Here is an 18,879-nt window from a genome sequence, read left to right on the forward strand (position 1 = left end):
ATTAGAGGATGGAATAACTGCTGAACAATAACATCCATGCAAACAGTTTATAAAGCTTTTTTCAATGATTTCACAACTAGAGTGAAACAGACGGCATACTTGATGTGAGGAGAAAGATTACTTTATTTAGGACCCACAAAATAACAAAAGAGATTTTTTTTTTTCCTAATTCTATGCAGGACACTAACATATACGTGGAGACAGCAGTTTTGGCTTTTTCTTTTCTTCCTTTTTCTTGTCCAAGGAGATGCAGTTCAATTCTGTGACAAGAACCACAGAATCACCAGGTTGGAAAAAGACCCACAGGATCATCAAGTCCAACCGTTCCCATCAATCACTAAACCATGTCCCTCAGCACCCCATCCACCCATCCTTTAAACACTTCCAGGGAAGGTGACTCAACCACTTCCCTGGGCAGCCTGTTCCAGTGCCCAATGACCCTTTCAGTGAAAACCTTTTTTCTGATGCCCAGCCTGAACCTCTCCTGGAGGAGCTTGAGGCTGTTCCCTCTCGTCCTGTCCCCTGTCACTTGGGAGAAGAGGCCAGCACCCTCCTCTCCACAACCTCCTTCTAGGTAGTTGTAGAGAGCAATGAGGTTTCCCCTCAGCCTCCTCCAGGCTAAACAACCCCAGCTTTCTCAGCCGCTCCTCGTAAGGCTTGTTTTCCAGCCCCTTCACTAGCTTCATTGCTTTGCTCTGGACACGCTCTGGAAAGCACAGACTTTGCCATTTTAGCCTTCGCTCCCCTCCCTAGCTCCCGTCAGGCAGAGCCGCAGCTCCTCCCCACTTCTCGACTCCCTCTTTCGCCTCCCTTCCTCCCTCACAGCCTGCCCTCCCGCCTCGGAACGTTTCTGCTTCCGGCTTCCGCGCGGACGCCGGCGGGCGGGGGTGGCACTTCCGGTCTCCGCACGCGTGCGGGAGCCGGCGGCGCTGGAGAGGGGGAGGGGAGAGCAAAGGGGCCGGTTCCGGTGTCCGCAGGCCGGGGGTGGAGGCGGCGCTTCCGGTTTCCTCACGGGGGCCGAAGGGGGCGGCGGCCCCGGCCCCGCGGCTTCCCCGGGGACTCTCAGTGCCCAGAAACACGGCGGCCCCGGGTTGGAAACGAGTTGCGGCTCCTTAACGTGCTAAAAAGAAGGTAAAATACCAAAAGCTGAGAAACTGGTGTGTTTGTGTTACGCACGTGGCACGAGGGAGCTGGGGGTGTTTAGCCTGGAGGAGGCGGCGGGGAGACCTCATTGCTCTCTACAACTACCTGAAAGGAGGTTGCGGAGAGGAGGGTGCTGGACTCCTCTCCTAAGTGACAAGTGATAGGATGAGAGGGAATGGCCTCAAGTTGTACCACGGGAGGTTTTGTTTGGATATCAGGAACAATTTCTTCATGGGAAGAGTCACGAAGCACTTGAACGAGCTGTCCAAGGAAGGGGTTGAGTCACCATCCCTGGAAATATTTAAAAGACAGGCAGGTGAGGTGGTCAGGAGTAGGGTTTTAGTGGACACAGGTACAGTCAGACCCGATCTGAAAGGTTTTCTTCAACTAAATGTGCACTCTTAGCCCAGAAAGCCAGCTGCATCAAAAGAAGCATGACCAGCAGGTTGAGGGAGGTGATTCTGCCCCTTTATTCCTCTCTTGTGAGACCTCGTCTGGAGTATTGTGTCCAGTTCTGGAATCCTCAGCATAAGAACGTTATGGAGCTGTTAGAATGGGTCCAGAGGAGGGCTACGAAGATGATCAGAGGGCTGGAGCAACTTCCATACAAGGACAGGCTGAGAGAATTTGGCTTGCTCAGCCTGGAGAAGAGAAGGCTCCAGGGAGACCTTACAGTGACCTTGCAGTACCTGAAAGGGGCTTACAAGAAAGCTGGAGAGGGATGATTCATAAAGACTTGTGGTGATAGGACAAGGGGGAGTGGGCATAAGCTGGAGAGGGGCAGATTTAGGCTTGATATAAGGAAGAACTTTTTCACCATTAGAGTGATGAGGCAGTTGCACAGGTTGCCATTGCAAGTTGTGGCTGCCCCATGCCTGGAGATGTTCAAGGCCAGGTTGGATGGGGCCTTGGGCAGCCTGATCTAGTGGGATGTCCCTGCCCATAGCAGGGCAGTTGCAACTAGATGATCTATAATGTCCCTTCCAACTCAAACTATTATGTGATTCTAATTGATTCTATAAACTGGGGGTGCTTAGCCTGCAAAAGAGGAAGCTGAGGGGAGACTTTATCACCCTCTACAACAACATGAAAGGAGGTTGTAGCGAGGCAGGTGCTGGTTTCTTCTCCCAAGTAAGAAGTGACAGGACAAAAAGAAATGGCCTCAGGTTGCACCAGGAAAGGTTTACATTAGACATCAGGAACATTTTCTTCACCAAAAGTTATCCTGCACTCAGACAGGCTGCGCAGGGAAGTGGTTGAATCACCATCCCTGGAGGCATTTAAGAAGACAGGTGGACAGGGTCCTCAGAGATACAGTGTAGCAGTGGATAGGTATGGTTGGACTCTATGATCTCAAAGGTCTTTTCCTACCAAACAATTCTATGATTACCAGCAGTCACGGGAGAGGCTATGCTCCTGCTGAAGTGAAGTGCCTTTCCTTAGGGGGGAAGCAGTCAGGGATGTCCCTGTGGAATCCTCTGGGCATCAGGGCCCTTGTCAAGGCAGCAGTCCCCAGAGGCTGTAGAGGTAGCCACCACACTACTGAAAGATGGAATAAGTCATTACAATCACAGTGCTTTGGAAGTTGTTTCATTATTAGAGGTCATTCCAGTCCACAACTCCATAACCACAAGATACTACTCATATCCATTTTTAAAATTAATATTCTAATCTTGTATAATTCTTGCAAAGTGGTGGAATGGGTGGTGTTGAGTCCTGAACAGAGTCGTTGTGACCCTGTGAATTTACCATGATTCCTCTTCTATGAATCTGCATAAGGTAAAAGCTATTCAGTGGTCAAGTACAAGAAGTTTTGAAATACCAAGAGCCTCTTTTAGGTGTTAGGTGGTACGACAAGAATAACCTGACAGTTTCACTGCCCCCTAAATGAATAGCTTGTTACAGCTGTTCATTATCTCTCTGACAGCAAGGTGGTTAGCATATCATGCAAGACAAGATAATGTGACGCAAGGGAGCGTTGTGCTCAACACAGATCTGGAAATCTGCTGGTGCAATCTGCTTTCCTGTCTGCTGCAAACTTACTGTGCATCTTTGGGAACTCATCAAGGACAGTCTTCAAGAGGGGGAAAAAAATGACATAGGCATGGTGGTACTACCTTAACAGAATTTAGATGCCAGACGTGGTCCATGTGTTTTACGTTGGGTAAGATAAATTAGCAGGCTTTGGAGCTGTGGTGTGAATAGCTTTGCCTGTGTTTATTTAGCAAATAACACAGAACTCAAGAAAAAGTAGGTGAAACTTTTACTGAAGGAAGCACTTAGTGCTGGGAATCCCATATGCATACAACACATTTTAGGAGTTTTTCTTTGAACTACTGCTCACCTCATACATGGCCTCCTGATATCCAAACTCTGCTTTCTGTGCCACAGCATCAGCTATTAAGCTGGAGTCATGCTCCCTTCCTGTTGCTACTCTGATCTGGTGACTCTGAAGCATTTTGGTCCTGAGTGAAAACTTCAAATGGAAAAAAACCTTATGAAGAACTGCCCCCAGTTGGGAAGCTTGGATATTCTCTAGGACAGCAGGGTCATACCTCCCAAGACTGAGGAGGAAACCAGGCATGGATCTACTGTGTTCTGGGCAACTTCTCTTACAAGAGTATCATAGATAAAAAGGAGGTTGCTAGCATGGCTCTAGGTCTCTGCCTTCAGAAAAAAGACTCTGTTTAAGCAAAAGGTTTACACAACCTTTCTGACAAGTAGATCTTAAGCTCATTGTAGGCATTTCCTTAATAGGTGGACTTGTTATTCTAGGTCTCCCAGAGGCACTTTTCCCTCTCATGCACCCTACAGGGGAGCTGGACTACATATTCCACTGTGTCTTTTCTTTCTGAGTATTTGGTAATGGTGTTGTGGTGACTGAATTAAATTTTGGGTCACCTATCAGGCTTGGATTACAGAAGTGTTACCAAAAGTGGAGGTAAAACATACTACAGAGGCATTTTAAATACTGATTAGTGCTTAAAAGGTGTGGTACCCTCGATTTGGAAGGAACTGCAGGTAAACAAAGTTTTTACTGTCAATTTCTGGCATCATAACACTAGCAAGTTCTAGTGAGAAAGTTAGAAAAATGTGTCAGTTCCCTAAAAATTTAGAAGTCTGGTTAGAGACAACAAACATTTTAAGGAGAAGCTTAGAGGGAAAGAGTGACAGAATATTGGTCTATAGGATGTTATTTATTGGATGGTGTTTGAAAGCCTGGATTGACTTGACAGTTTTGTTAAAAGAACCTGGCATTGCAGTTTTATTTAGTTTACTGCAACTTTCTGAAAACTATCCTAAAGACTTCTTATAATCTGTGTCCTCTGTAGTTTTTGAGAGTGTTTGTCATCAAAATGGTTTGTCAGTTTAATGCTTTTGATTACAAGGTAATGTGGAGGAGTCAAGGTATAAATACTAACCATTAGATTCTGTTCTTAAATCAACATTCAGGCGGTTTGAAAATTAGCGTGCAACCTCATATTGGGCTCCCAGAGTCAGAAATGTCACGCTCTAGAATAATGACAGTTGCCAGCAGGCAGCTCAACGGTGCTATTTTGACTACAAAGTATGACACTAATACAATTTAAACACAGTGCAAAATGCTACAGAGTGTGCAAACTGATTTACGTGTGCTATCAACAACAAATGTTGGTATACGGTCAGGACAATATATTTCATTGTTTGGGAAAGATAGGACTGTGGGGTTTTTATAAGAGCTTTTGAACAAAGATACTAATTTTTCTTCTAAGTTTAAGCTGCTACACTTCACCACTTGTTGATGCTGCAGCTCTTCTTACGGATGACAGCATGCACACCTGTATGTCTGCTTGACGTTAGGGATGAACAGCTGCCTCCCATTTCCTCATGCCAGTAGCCCTTGATAGCCACTCTGAGACCTACTGAATCAGCAGAACTTTGCCTGGGCAGAACTTTCTCATCACATGGATCAATTCCTCCCCACTCCCACAAGTGGAGATTGAGATTTTAAGATGACAATTGAGTCTCAATTATCAATTGTTTATATTTATGCAGTTTTGGAAAACAGAATGCAGAGGCAGGAGTAGTATTTGATGTACTCGTAGTGAAAAAACTGTGAATTAGTTGTACAGTGCAACTTGCTAGAGAGGCTAAGTTTTCACAGAATCACAGAATAACCAGGTTGGAAGAGACCCACCGGATCATCGAGTCCAAGCTGCAGTGTGGTACCAAAATAAGAACTAAACACTTAAAAAATCCAGCCATGTTGTCTGCAAGGAAGTATGGCTTGGTAGCTACAGCACAAAGAAGTATGTCAACCTGGGCCACAGACTTGGGAATTTTTTTAACTACATTCAATAAGGCCTTTATTCATGTCAGTTGAGCAGTCCTTGCCTCTTCCACAGCTGCTTTCTTATTCTCATGCTTGCTAAGCAAATACCCCCTGCTCCTTTCACTGTCTCCTCTCATCAGATCATGGTAAAGTGGGTCTCGGAGGTGTTTGTTGATTTGGGGTCTTTCGGTCATTTTGTTTTTAACCTGTATCTGGTTTAGAATGTGGCACCAACAACAGTTAATATCAGCAGAAAGGAGGAGATGATAAAGATGGAGTGTAAGGAAGAGTGTCTGCATTGACAAGAGAAATTCTAACATCAGATCATGCATTTAATCTCTCAGTTGTCCATTTCATGAAGTCAGGATAGTACTCTGCTACTTATCATAAACACAGAATGAATTAAGCATATGTGAATACTGCACAGTTGATTACAGAGATGACAAGAGAGCAGTGGTCTGATTCATTACCTGATGGTCTTGCCGTTGTATTGCATTAATTCCCTCCTAAAATGTTAAAATAGACAAACTGTTGAAGCAGATGGAATTAAATTAGTGTAAATCCTTCCTGGGAAACAGTGGCATTCTTCAAAGAAATGCATGCCCATCTCTTCATTATTGCTAATGTGCTAGAATGATAAATAAGCAGTACAAACATCCCATTGTCATAGCTCTTAAGTCTGTAATACTGACATTTTGTTTTCTAAGCCTTCTTCATGAAGGGTGAAATTTAAATTTTTGCAGTACACCACAATTTGCTTATCTGAGAATGCTTTATAGCTGGTTGAAGTAGTTAGCATGAGAGACAAGTAAAAGAGAAAATAAACTGAATATTGTCCTTATTAAATAGACAAGGCAAACAAAAAAGAGGCCCATCACAAACCAACCTACAAAGCATAACATTTTTTTTTAAGGCAAAACAATTCAAAGATGGTTAAGCGCTAAGTTTAAGACAGCAAAGTCCTTTCCAGATCACAAGATTCTTCACTGTTCATCACATGATTCTTCCTACAGGACTTGGCCCCTTATTCAGTGTTTGAAAAGAAACTTTCAGAAAAGGAAATGAGCACAGATGAAACTGCTAACATGGGAACTCCAAAACCCAGTTTTAGTGCTGGAAGGGTCATGTGTATCCATATACTGACATACATACATTTTGTGTGTATTCATTATATATCTATTTCTTCCTCACAGAGGTAGTGAAAAATGCCTAAAAAGAAGACTGGTGCTCGTAAGAAAGCTGAGAACCGCCGTGAACGTGAAAAGCAGATAAGGGCTTCCAGAGCCAACATAGATTTAGCCAAACATCCTTGTAATGCTTCAATGGTAAAATAACCTGAATTACTTTATATTATAATACTTAATTTTAAATTGTGTAAAATCAGTGATAATAGATAGACTGTATTTAATGCCACTAGGATGCCATTCTTTCTACTATCCTTCCCTTATATTATATTTAAGGTTACATTTGCATCAGAGGTATAATACTTGAATAAAAGTTTGGTTCCTAATCAAATTTCAATTCAAAGTTGCTGTGCAATCTGTAAATTTTTTATATTTTACCTAGAATAAAAATAATCACCAGTATTTTCTCTTTTCTTCAGGAATGTGATAAATGCCAAAGGTAAGTGTTTTTCCCCTTCTAAAACCAGTAGTTTAATATTAATTGGTTTCAAACCTTTTACAGGTCTCTTAATGTTTACTTTCTTTTTTCCCCCCCCTCATGTGCCTAGACGACAGAAGAATAGAGCTTTTTGCTACTTCTGTAACTCTGTTCAAAAATTACCCATTTGTGCGCAATGTGGTAAGTAGAAATAATGAAGGAAAACACGTTGTCTCGGTGCCATTTGTGTTGTTAAACTCTCAGCAATTAGAGTACCTCTGTTTTAGAGTACCTTTGCAATTTTTGGAACAGGTTCTTTTAAATCTGATGCGTGTATCTTTCTTGAGAAGAGATCTTGCTCAGTGCTACACTAATGCATATGCCTCTGGCTCCCAGAGGTTTGCAAGGCTGGGTCATGGGCTTGCCTTCAGCACTTGATCTTTGGAAGAATTTGTCTCACTGCCTCTGAGGATTGAGAACATCTGATTGACCATGTGAGGTATTGTTTCATAATGACAGCAAAGTTAAAAGGGCTCTGACTGCCAATAAATACTGCTTTTGGAGGAGGATGATATAATTTCTGATCACTTTAGTATCAATTAAGGCAACAGTACATTATTCACCTTGCATGGTTTTTGTAATGTAACGTGCTGCTTATGTTATCTGTATGTGCTGCAGAGCTGACACTGAAATCAGAAGGAGAGGACTCCTTGTGACAGAACTGGACCCTGAATCCAGCTAAAATGCCCCCTCCACCCCCCCCCGCTTCTTTTTTAAAAAAACCAAAACAGACCAAACTGTTTGCTTGCAGGGAATGTTGATAATTTCGTGCTTTCAGATTAATTTTGTTGTTTTACTGTTTCAAAACATCCTTGCAGATTTTCAATTTGTCATTAAGCAATTTGGCTGTCCTGTAATTTGACTTCCAGAGCTGCTGTCGTCTGCAGCTTCCAGTGCCTTTGTTGGGATCTCCAGATACTGATAATTTCCAGAAGCCAGGCTGTTAGTGAGCAGTGGCAGTGCACCATCCTCCTTAAACCTTCCTCCTGCCATCATGCAGTGCAGTACTAAAAACACATTGTCTGTCTTACAGTATATTATACATCCAAAGCTGACATCCATATGTTGAGTTTTTCTTAATCTGCAGGACGTTGAATCCCAGGGTTTTCCAAGACAAAGACTACTAGAGCTGTTTGGTGCTTAATCGAGCATTGGTGACAGCCCCTCTAAACTAACAGCATCTTTCCTAGAGAAGTCCCTGAGGGATGGGGTCTGTATTGCAGACCTGCAGACCCAGTAACATCCCCACCACAGGTCTTACCAAGTGGCACTTGGAGGGTGAGGAATCTGAAGCATGATTTAATGTGGCCATCCTGGAATTTAATTAAATTTTCAGAGCAGAATGCGGTTTTGTCAGCTCTTGAATAGGTTTACAGGGAGCACTTTTTGCTTAGTTCCCCTAAGCAGGCAGTAACAGAGACACCAAAAGGGTCTGTGGCAGGGCAGCTTAAGTCAGTACTAAAACCCCATTGCAGTAACCTTGGCTAGCAATAAGACTTTTTTTTCCGCTTGTCTAACTGCATACAGAGTGTGGATAGTTCTGGTAGAGCTATTTATGTCAGAGGCAAGGAGTAGGGGAAAGTTGTTACCCTACCTGCTTGCTTGTCTCAGAATGACTTTTGAGTGCAGATTGTGGCTTTTTCTCCCACCCATCCCCTCCACTTAAAGGGAATTTTTTGTCTAGGAAGCAATCTCTTACATGATTTAAAAAAAGAAAATGACGAAACAACCACTAGTACCAAAAAGTCAAGTATGCAAGTGCCTGGCAGTAGTTAAATCATCAGGTGCACTTGTGCTTTTTTCACAGGACCTAAGCCTTGCTCACAGCATGTACTGCTTTTATGGTGGGACAGAACTTGCAGAAGTCTAGAGTGCAACTTCTAAAGATGTCATTGCTTGACTTTCAAATGTCAAAGCAAACCAAAGAACAAAATAAAGTGAAATTCTTGCCAGTGGAAATATACAGTAAGACAACACTCCCTCATTATCTCAGCACTCAGGCAAGAGATTTTGGCTGAAAATGGACAACAATTTGATCTAAGGAACATGTAAAAGTGGGTTGCAAGTTGCAGATGTGTTTACATTATTTTTACTTCAATTTACAATTAAGTACAGGTGTTTCATTGAAGTACTGGTATTATATGAACATTTATTCTAATTTCTTTTTTTTTTTTAATTTGTGTAGTTTTCTTCTGATTGTTTGCCCTTCTTTAAACAGGAAAAACTAAATGCATGATGAAGTCTTCAGACTGCGTTATAAAACATGCTGGTGTGTACAGTACTGGACTGGCAATGGTGGTATGTATACAAAATTACAGCCTCTTTTGCCCGATGAGATTGTTCTATGCAAATCTTTTTGAGAAAAGGATAACAGATTCATGGAATGATAGCATGCCAAGTTTGTTTTCTTATCTTACCTTCACAAACTTTTTTCCCTTATACTGGAAACCCAAAGTTTGCATTTTTTAGATTCAGCTCCTGCAAGCTCTGGCACATCCTGAATGCCAACAGATCTGTGTTGGTGGCAGGCCCTAAGCATTAACAGTATTGGAGCTTACATGTCCCACAGCAAATTCTCAGTCTCCATTAAAATCTACAATCATTCTGTAGAAACTAGTACTGCAGACACCACTAGTATCATAGAGGAGAAACTATTTAATGGTATCAAGGGGGAATTTTATTTTAAAAAATAGTCATTTGGGCTCTTATCAGAGCTAGTCATAGATTCTGTCCTTTGAATTCTTGTTCTTAGAAGGACAAGTTAGTTACTTCTGGGAAACAAGGTATGTTATGTCGTAGCCTCTGGATTAAATAGTGAATGGACTAAACCTCCATCCTGTTTCTGCCTGTAGCTTGTCTCAGTAATACAGCTGGCCTTTCCAGTCTGAAGTTACTAAACTCATTTCATGCATTCACTGCCACAGTATTTTTGTCAACAATTAAATTCGATTCACCATTGTTTTCTTAGTTGTGTGCATTATATGCACATTATAGTTTGTTACATTCAGGCTGAGGAGGTTTCTTAAATGCTACAGATAAAGAAGTGTATAGATCTTGTTGTTTAATTGAGAATTAGGGTCTGGCTTATTTCTAATTGATCTATGTTCTCTATTTCTTATTTGATCTTATTTCTATTTCATATTTTCTCTCTGCAAAGCTTGTGTTGTGATACAGCATGGTTTAAAATCAGAATAACCAATTTCAGCTGTAAGAATCTAGTAGCATTTTTCAGGTCTTTTTTGAAATTGCATTTTTGCCAGAACATTGTTATCATTTATGGATCTCAGCTCAGGTTTCAGCTGGAGGACAGTTTTCATGCATAAGATTTAAGATATGAATGTGAAGAACAGAAAAGGAGAAAAACAAGTTAGTTTGCATTATATTTAATCCTGCAGAAATGAATACTAAGCAAACAAGATGAACTTTGGAGTGTCCTGATAGGAATACTGATGTAGATCATACTCTCTCACTTAACTGGAATGAACCCACTGAGAGAATGGATACTTGGATACTTTTAGGGTTATGGAATAGGAGCGTCTTTCCAGGTATTGCAGAATTCCCAAGATATCTTTCTGTAATTGCAGGGTGCAATCTGTGATTTCTGTGAAGCTTGGGTGTGTCATGGGAGGAAGTGTCTCAGCACACATGCGTGTATCTGCCCCCTTGCAGATGCAGAATGTATTGAGTGTGAAAGGGGCGTCTGGGACCACGGTAGGTTGTTCACACTCAAAAATGAAATCTAACCAAGTTTACCCCCCACCCCGGCATTGCTTAAGTTACTGTACCTACGTTCTTAAAATAGCATTTTTAATTCACCAATCAGTCCTTGGAGTATGTTTGTTCAAAGCAAGGTATTTTCACTGTTTTTAAAATGGGCCTTATGTGTTGGGGAATGTTAATGACCTGCTTAAGAACATACAGTACTCAGGGATGTCCATGTAACCTAAACTCTAACTGTCCTGTCAGCTGAGTGCTTCATGTAATCAAGCACCACATCAAATTGTTAACAATTTTCTGCTATTCCTACTCAAGTCATCTGTGCTAATTATAGGTGTTTGGTTCCCCAGTTGCTTGGCAAACACACTGATTCCCGTGCGTGGAATCCTTTAAAGGGTGTATTTCAGTGTGCATAAGAGGTGAGGGGCTAGGCAGGAAGAGGACTGGAGGAGACAGACTGCAATCTGATTTAAGAAAAATACTTAATGCCATAGTCAAATTAAAATGAAGAAAAGGATTAAAAGTAACACTTGCTTTATATTTATGCTGTGTTGTATTGCAGGATACACGGTATTTTTCAGTGTAGTAATGGGTGGCAGTGCCTAATTTAGGACTTTGTTGAAGCATTTGTGACAGAAGGGAGACAAGGTCTTAAATCAAAACTACGACCTAAATTGTTTGCAGAGCTGAACTTGATGCCTATTCCTGTTGCTGTTTATTTTGCCTTGATGAATCTTTTAGGAGGCAGAATATTCGCCTGCTCTTTTTGCCACAATTTCCTCTGTGAAGATGATCAGTTTGAACATCAAGCCAGCTGCCAAGTTCTGGAAGCAGAGACATTTAAATGTAAGTTATTCATAGTCCCTTTTCGCCACAGCTAAGCAAACTCTCCATTGCTTCCTCTGTGCTCCAGAATACTCGCCCTCACCTTTTCCAAGTAGTTTTTGTCACCACTAGTGAAAAGGGCCAGTTTCCTATGTGCTTGCTCTTGATATCCAGTTATCTAGACTAGAGCTTTTGTCTTTGATCTTCCTCCATGCCAAATTGTACATAGCAGCTGTTCCTTGTAATGTTCTTACTTATACGGGAAGTTGCCTTTGTAGGAGCCAGCAGTCTCTAAAGTTGCAGTGGTGGCAGTAGCCAGGACTGCAGTCAAACTGCTGGAATTGCTGAATCTGCTTTTTTTTACTCCACAAAGCTTTGCAGGCAAGAAGGAACTCTTTCACTTTTCTAACCATACAATGAGCTAATTCTAGATACCTGTTCCTCATGGAAAACAACTGCCCTAAAAATACACCTGTGTTAATCTGACTAACTTCTGATTGCTGTGGATGGCCTGTATGTTGGTGAAGGGCTTGCACCTACACGGATTCTGCAAAAGCAGCATGTCCTAAGAAAGACTGCGACTCAGGAAGCAGTTGTCACCTGATTCAGTGAGATAGGGTGAGCACAGAAGCGAGTAACAAAATCATCTGGAGCATGAAGTTAGTGTTAGTTTTTTCACTGACCAGTGGAAGAGTCAGTAGCTTATCAGATGTTAAAACGTGTCCACTTTTACTGAGTAAAGAACAGGCAGCTGAAGACTTCATATCCTTTTGAACTTTGATTAATTATGTGGACAAAACTGAAACTGATAGTTATAAGAGGATATGACAGCCATGCCCGAGTTTAGTGGTTCACTACTCATCTCTGGCTAAAATAGGGAAACTTAAACAGAAGTTAAAAAAACCCAACCAACCAAACTAAGACTATGCATGTTAGAAGTAATTAATCTTTTGTAAAAGTATTTCTTCTCTACCCACCCTTAACTACTATTTGGTTTATCCCTTAAGACAAGTGTTTGTCCTTTCTAAAACTTGTATGCATGTATTTTGACTATTAGAACATTTTCAGTCCTTATTATAAATATTCAGGGTGCTCTTTATCACGTATAAAACTTTTCTTCAGAACTGACTGATCTCTTGTCCTGATTTCTTTTAGTTCAGGGTATTTGGTGATTTCAGTGCTATAGCCCGTCTTTGGAAATCTCTCTCCTTTTCGTCTCTCATCCTTTTCCCAGCCAGCTATTTTAAGCCTTGATTAGCTTCTCTTGATGTATTCTGCCAGAATATCTTCCTGCATAGCAATGTTGAAGCAGCAACAGCTGTTCCACAAGAACGTTTTTTTTCAGGGATTGTTGGAAGCTTTTAATTCACAGATGTGATGTCACACCCTGAATAGAGAAAACTGCTTTTTTGAGAATTCACATTATGTTCCATGTCTCGTGGCATGGTGCAGTCTCAGTAGAGGGGCAGGCTTTTTGTCAGTGTGTCATAACAAGGTTATAAAACCTGAATTTTTACAGAATACATGAACTTTAAATGTGGTCATATGATTATGGTCTAAATAGCATTCTAACTGGGAAAAAGGTATCGTTACTTTCCATCACTGAGAAGTTTTTTAAAGAACAAATATGTTCCAGAAACATTTGAATATACATGCATGAGCATTCTAGTTCTATCTTTAAACATGACAGTGCTAAATCCTGTGGCTGTCCTGCCCACATGGACAACTCACAATAGTTATTACTTCATATTCAAAAAGATTGTCACACAGATAAGGCAAGGTGGAAGGGAACAAGTACTCACAGACATTGATAAAATACGTATTGCTGCTTCTTGAGGAGTATCTATAAACCCAGCTTTGCATTGCTTTGAAGTTTTCTTCACTATACTCCCTCTAGTGGACTAAAACTAATGTGAAGCTTCAAGACAAGTTAGATTTTGACCACCGAATTTGCTCTTTACAGCTCACACACTGCTCAAAATTCTTTAATATAATTGGATAGATTTTTGTATGAAGTTGCATGTAATAAAGGAGGAGAAGGACTTGGGGGTGTTGATTGTTGAGAAGCTTAACATGAGCCCATGACACACACTTGACACTTGCAGTGCAGAAAGCCAACTGTATCCTGGGCTGCAAAGAAGTGTGACCAGCAAGTGGAGGAAGGCAATTTTGCCTCTCTGCTCTGCTCTCACGAGACCTCACCTGGAGTACTGCATTCAGTTTTGGGGCCACAGAGACTATCAGAGGGCTGGAAAACCTCTACTTTGAAGACAGGCTGAGAGTTAGCATTATTCAGCCTTGAGAAGAGAAGGCTTCCTGGAGACTTTATAGCAGCCTCCCAGAACCTAAAGGTGGCCTGCAAGAAAGCAGGAGAGGGATTTTTTTTTTCAAGGGCTTGCTGTGATAGGACAAGTGGTAATGGTTTTAAACTCAAAGAGGACAGATTTAAATTGGATAGAAGGAAGAAATTTTATCCTGTGAGGGTGGCAAGACACTGGCACAAGTTGCCCAGAGAGGTTGTGGATGACCTGACCCTGGGGGTGTTCAAGTCCAGGTTGGATGAAGCTTTGAGCAACCTCATCCCTGCCTATGACAGGGGCGTTGGAACTGGATGACACCTTCCAACCCAAACCATCCTATGATTCTATGTTGCCAAAGTGCACTTGTGTCAGGGAATAAAAAATTAGTGTCTCTGTTACATTATGACATACTTTTACAAGGTTTTTACAACTTCCCAGGTCTGCAGTTTCTAAGTACTGAATTGTATGTCTTATTTTCTCCAACAGGTGTTTCCTGTAACAGGCTTGGGCAGCATTCATGCCTGCGTTGTAAGGTAAAGAGAGTTTCAAGTAGCTGTGATATCAGACTTCTCCTTAGCTAGTATCAAGCAGTGTCATGTCTTCATTATTAAAAAAATAGTCATTCTTTTGTATTAGTTTCTGAAGCCTGAGGACAGTCTTATGGGGAGGCAAAAGGGCTGCACTTGCCTGCTAACCACAAGCCAGTGTTGTGCATCCTTAGGCCAGGTGATGTGATCTTCAGTTTGTCCAGCCCTCTGTTTAAATTGGGGCTGTACCATGTTTGGGCCTTTTCAAAAAACAACCAAAACAGACCACACCACCAAACAAATCCTTCATCTTGAATAGAATCCAAGCCTTTGGAATATGCTTTGATCCAGTGTAGAACTAAGAGAAGAATTTCGAGTGTGGTTTTGTTGTTTTTTTTTTAAAAAAAACCCATGAAGTGATGATCTGGCCAGACAAAACTGCAGCCTAGATTCAATAACCTCCACAGTTAATCCATGTGCAGGGCTAATTTGTTGACATCAGGCGTTTGGTTTTACATGATTAGAAATCATTGTGTTTAAAAAGTTCTACTCATCAGTATTGTCCAGGTTTCTCCAGGTACTGGTTTGCTGCCTGCTTTTACTTTCCTCATTCTCCATATGTTTCCCTGCAGTCCCCCATGGCATCAATTTCATATTCCTAATTGTTCCTTTTTTGACATTTCTTCACTGGCACCTTGGTGCTCAACACATGAAATTTCAATCTCTAATTCTTGCCTCCAGGTCACCGCATAGTTACGTTCTGGCAAATATCTCTGTGTTTTAAGTTTGTCAGTGTAAACCAAAGGTTGCCAGGCTCCTTGTGGGCAGCACTATAATCCAGTCCTTGAGTGTGTTACTTTCTCTACTTGTTTATCAGCACATTTATCCAGCCTTCTTCCCTAGGAAGCCATGAAACAACATTGAACACAGAAATTGTTGCTCCCTACACAGCCTCCAGTTCCACTGCAGAGCTCATTAAATTTTAATCCCAACCAGAAAATCCTGCTGCTGTTAGACACTTTTTGCTTGCTTCTTGCTGAAGAGTATGCTTCTATGATTAAAACATTTAACCTTTTTATTCACCTTTCATCCTACAGGCTTGTTTTTGCAATGATCATGTGCGAAGTAAGGTTTTCAAGCAGGAAAAAGGAAAAGAGCCTCCCTGCCCTAAATGTGGCCATGAAACTCAGCAGACAAAGGATCTGAGCATGTCAAGTAAGCCTGCTTCTCTAGCTAACGAGTAGTACAGTTACCACTGATGACAGCTTTTTTGCATAAGCACACTGATGTCCAATTACTTTGAAGTGTTTCACAAAGCTTTACTGCAGTTGTTCTCGGAAACTTCATGTTTCTTAGTTCTAGAATTGAGCAGTGTCTCATTCTTAATGGTTATGTGAATCCAATACAGTGAAAGCTTTCATTTAGTTTTAAATTTTATTTATAGCTAAATTGTAAAAAATCACTGCTTAAGCCTCTGTTTCCATCTACAAGAAGCTGGCTAATGAATTTCCAAGTGCAGTTTGTTGACATACATACAGTCCACTTCAATGACTCTTGAATAGATCACAACACATGGTGTCTGCAAAGCAAATCCAGTCACAGGTTTTCTTGGCTAGAGTACCAAACGTTTACCCCAAAAATCTAGGTCATACTCTGGGGGCAGTTATTACACAAACTTGCCAAGGCGCAGGAGAACAGACTGTAGCAGAAAGGTTGTCAGAGTATGGATTAAATCTTGAAATGTCAGGTTTAGAAAAAGATTGTCTAATATTGCGTGCTCTTTGCTGAGTAGTGAAAAAGGATGGAAAAGAAATGTCAGACGCTCGGCTCAAATTGCTGTTGAAGGGTGAGAACATGATGATTTTTCTCTGCCTGCAGCACGCTCTTTGAAGTTTGGCCGACAGACTGGAGGTGAAGATGCAGACGGAGCTTCTGGTTATGATGCCTACTGGAAGAACCTCGCCTCCAGCAAGGCTGGAGATGCAGTTGACCGTGAGGATGAATATGATGAATATGAAGCAGAAGATGATGAAGACGACAATGATGAGGGAAGGAAGGATTCTGATACTGAGACTACAGATGTATTCAGCAATTTGAGTTTGGGAAGGACGTATGCTAGTGGGTATGCACATTATGAGGAGCCAGAAGATTAAGCTTAGTATGCTGGCAAGCTAAAAATACATGGAAGGAACCAAGCAGTGCTTCACTTGAGTTGTGTACGTGCTAGTAAGATAGCTCTGTCAGGTACTTGCGTATCAAAGTTAAAGAGCATGGGACTTCTGCAGTAACTCAAAGTGAGGTTGTATTTTTTTGGTATAAACCATTATCAGGCTTGGGACTGGAGAAGAAAACAAGACTAGTTTTATTCCCCTGAGCAACAGAAGCAGTTTTGTTCCCAAGTTCCTGAGTTTAATGGGTCAGCACCATTTCCCCTATCAATACAGGGATGTTGGGGGGCTGTACAACTGTTTGCATTTGCTCATCAGAAATTAATTTATTTTTTACAATAATTTTGTTAACTGACTTCATAGAATTAATGTAGTGGTGGGTTGGTGACTGCATTTTTTTTTGCTCTGTGCAATAAAATCAACTGCATTCTTTATGAATTTGTCATAAATATTGATCTCCCTTGAATAGTTGGAAAGCAGCTTGTATACAAAGTGTAAATTGACACTAAAATAACTTCCTTGTTTATGTAGGCAAGGCAGATCAATGTAGCTCTCTATGTACTTGAACGTTACCTTTTCAGCATTTTTAGTATGAGACATTAATCAGTGGGGCTATATGCAGTCATTACAAATGCACCCCAGGTAATAAAATTTATTGCAATAAAAATGTTGGCCTATCCTCTCTGCCACTAAAATTTATAAGACAATTTCTCATTAGATCAAACAGAGGCTGGTTTCTTCTGTGCCTAACCTTCAACACTCTTTCCTTGCACGTAGTGCAAAACCCAAGAAATGTCATAGGAAACAACTCTTGTATGTTAATTGATAAGGTGAGTAAACACAGGCATGGGTCAAAATACTGGGTTATGATACTGTTCTGTGCAAATGTGCTGACTGCTTGCCTTGCACCAGCACATCTAAGCTGAGGAGGTGATGCTTGCAGAAGTGTTTGCAGTGATTGTGATTTGAAAATCACAGAATCACTGGGTTGGAAAAGACCCACAGTCAACATGCTAATTACCCCTCTACACATCTAAGTGATAGTATGTATCCTCCTCTAGGGGTATGTTGAGAGGATAGCAACTTTAGCAGCAGACAGATCAAGATATAAGTGCAGCCACCTAAAACATCACTCCAGCTTTCTAAACGCCATGCTTAAATGCGAAAGAGCCATTTCTTGTTATCTGTCAACTATCTGAACTCATAGAATTACCTACTTTTGTGGTGCTTTTTCTGCTGTTTAACAGCTAAAGGTCATGTGTTGGCAGAGCATACCCGTTTGAGAACAATTTTTAATGATGTTAGGGTTGCCAAATGAGCATTTCATAACAAAACAGGGCTGAGAAAGCTGGCCTTGATACTTCCCTCCTAAATGCCTCTCATAGTGAATGCTATAAAAGACATGAGCTGGAATGTGTCCAAGACAAAAACAAACTGACAAAGAGCATAACTTGGTTATGGCAGCTGAGGGAGGAAACTGTACTGGAGAGAGAGACATGACCTGATCAGTGCATACCACGAGAACTGGAAAGGAAATCAATTAGTGCACTGTCAGAAACTGAAATCCCCTTCAAAAACTAAAACTCAAGGGCTATCCAGTTTCATGTGCTAGTGAAGAGCTGCCCATCTTAAATTATGTACCTGATGGCTGTCTTGATTAGTCTTTTGCATAATCAATCTCAAGGGGAGGGAAGCAGGACGCCTGCCAGTTTGCCAGCTATTACTTATTTGTGAAATTGGCACATTTGATAAAGTTTATGACTAACTTCACACGGCCAAAAAACTTGCAAAGTTGAGTCCATCAGTGGCTGGGCAATTCCAGCAACAATGCCAGATTTTTTTATCTTAGCTGTTGTTTCAAATGCAAAAAAATTATACCTCAGTACAAAGTCTTACATAGGGCCTAGGAAAGTATGTGGGCTTCTGCATACACATAAAGTTATAGCTGCATGCATGTCATTTATTAACATTACTTAACCACACAAGATTCCCCTTTAAGGCTCTTGAATTAAGTTTTCCTTGTATGAAATCTGCTGCTGTTAGTGGCTGTGCCAAAGGCTGCTGACGTAACAGAATTAATCACCATAATCAGAGTAAAGAATTATTCATTTTCTCATTGAAATGTCCTTGCAACATCTAACGCGTGTTCCTATTATACTGTTGTAAGAGGAGGCCACAGCACTGCCTACAACAGATGCTCGGGACTCCTGCTGTAATTTAGCAAG

The 18,879-nt window shown here is 41.3% G+C and overlaps 1 protein-coding gene across 1 annotated transcript; it reads left to right on the forward strand.

The window, feature by feature from the left end:
• The first annotated feature begins 987 nt into the window (after window positions 1-987).
• Window positions 988-17,321, forward strand: ZNF330 (zinc finger protein 330). Its single transcript, XM_069855278.1, has 10 exons — window positions 988-1,131; window positions 6,649-6,780; window positions 7,059-7,078; window positions 7,188-7,258; window positions 9,336-9,415; window positions 10,702-10,828; window positions 11,576-11,680; window positions 14,446-14,492; window positions 15,584-15,701; window positions 16,365-17,321. Exons 2-10 carry the CDS (start codon window positions 6,661-6,663, stop codon window positions 16,637-16,639), a joined length of 963 nt encoding a protein of 320 aa, XP_069711379.1. The 5' UTR covers window positions 988-1,131; window positions 6,649-6,660; the 3' UTR covers window positions 16,640-17,321.
• The last annotated feature ends 1,558 nt before the right edge of the window (window positions 17,322-18,879 follow it).

The sequence above is a fragment of the Phaenicophaeus curvirostris genome, chromosome 4 (genome assembly GCF_032191515.1).
Source record: "Phaenicophaeus curvirostris isolate KB17595 chromosome 4, BPBGC_Pcur_1.0, whole genome shotgun sequence".
NCBI classification, from domain to species: domain Eukaryota; kingdom Metazoa; phylum Chordata; class Aves; order Cuculiformes; family Cuculidae; genus Phaenicophaeus; species Phaenicophaeus curvirostris.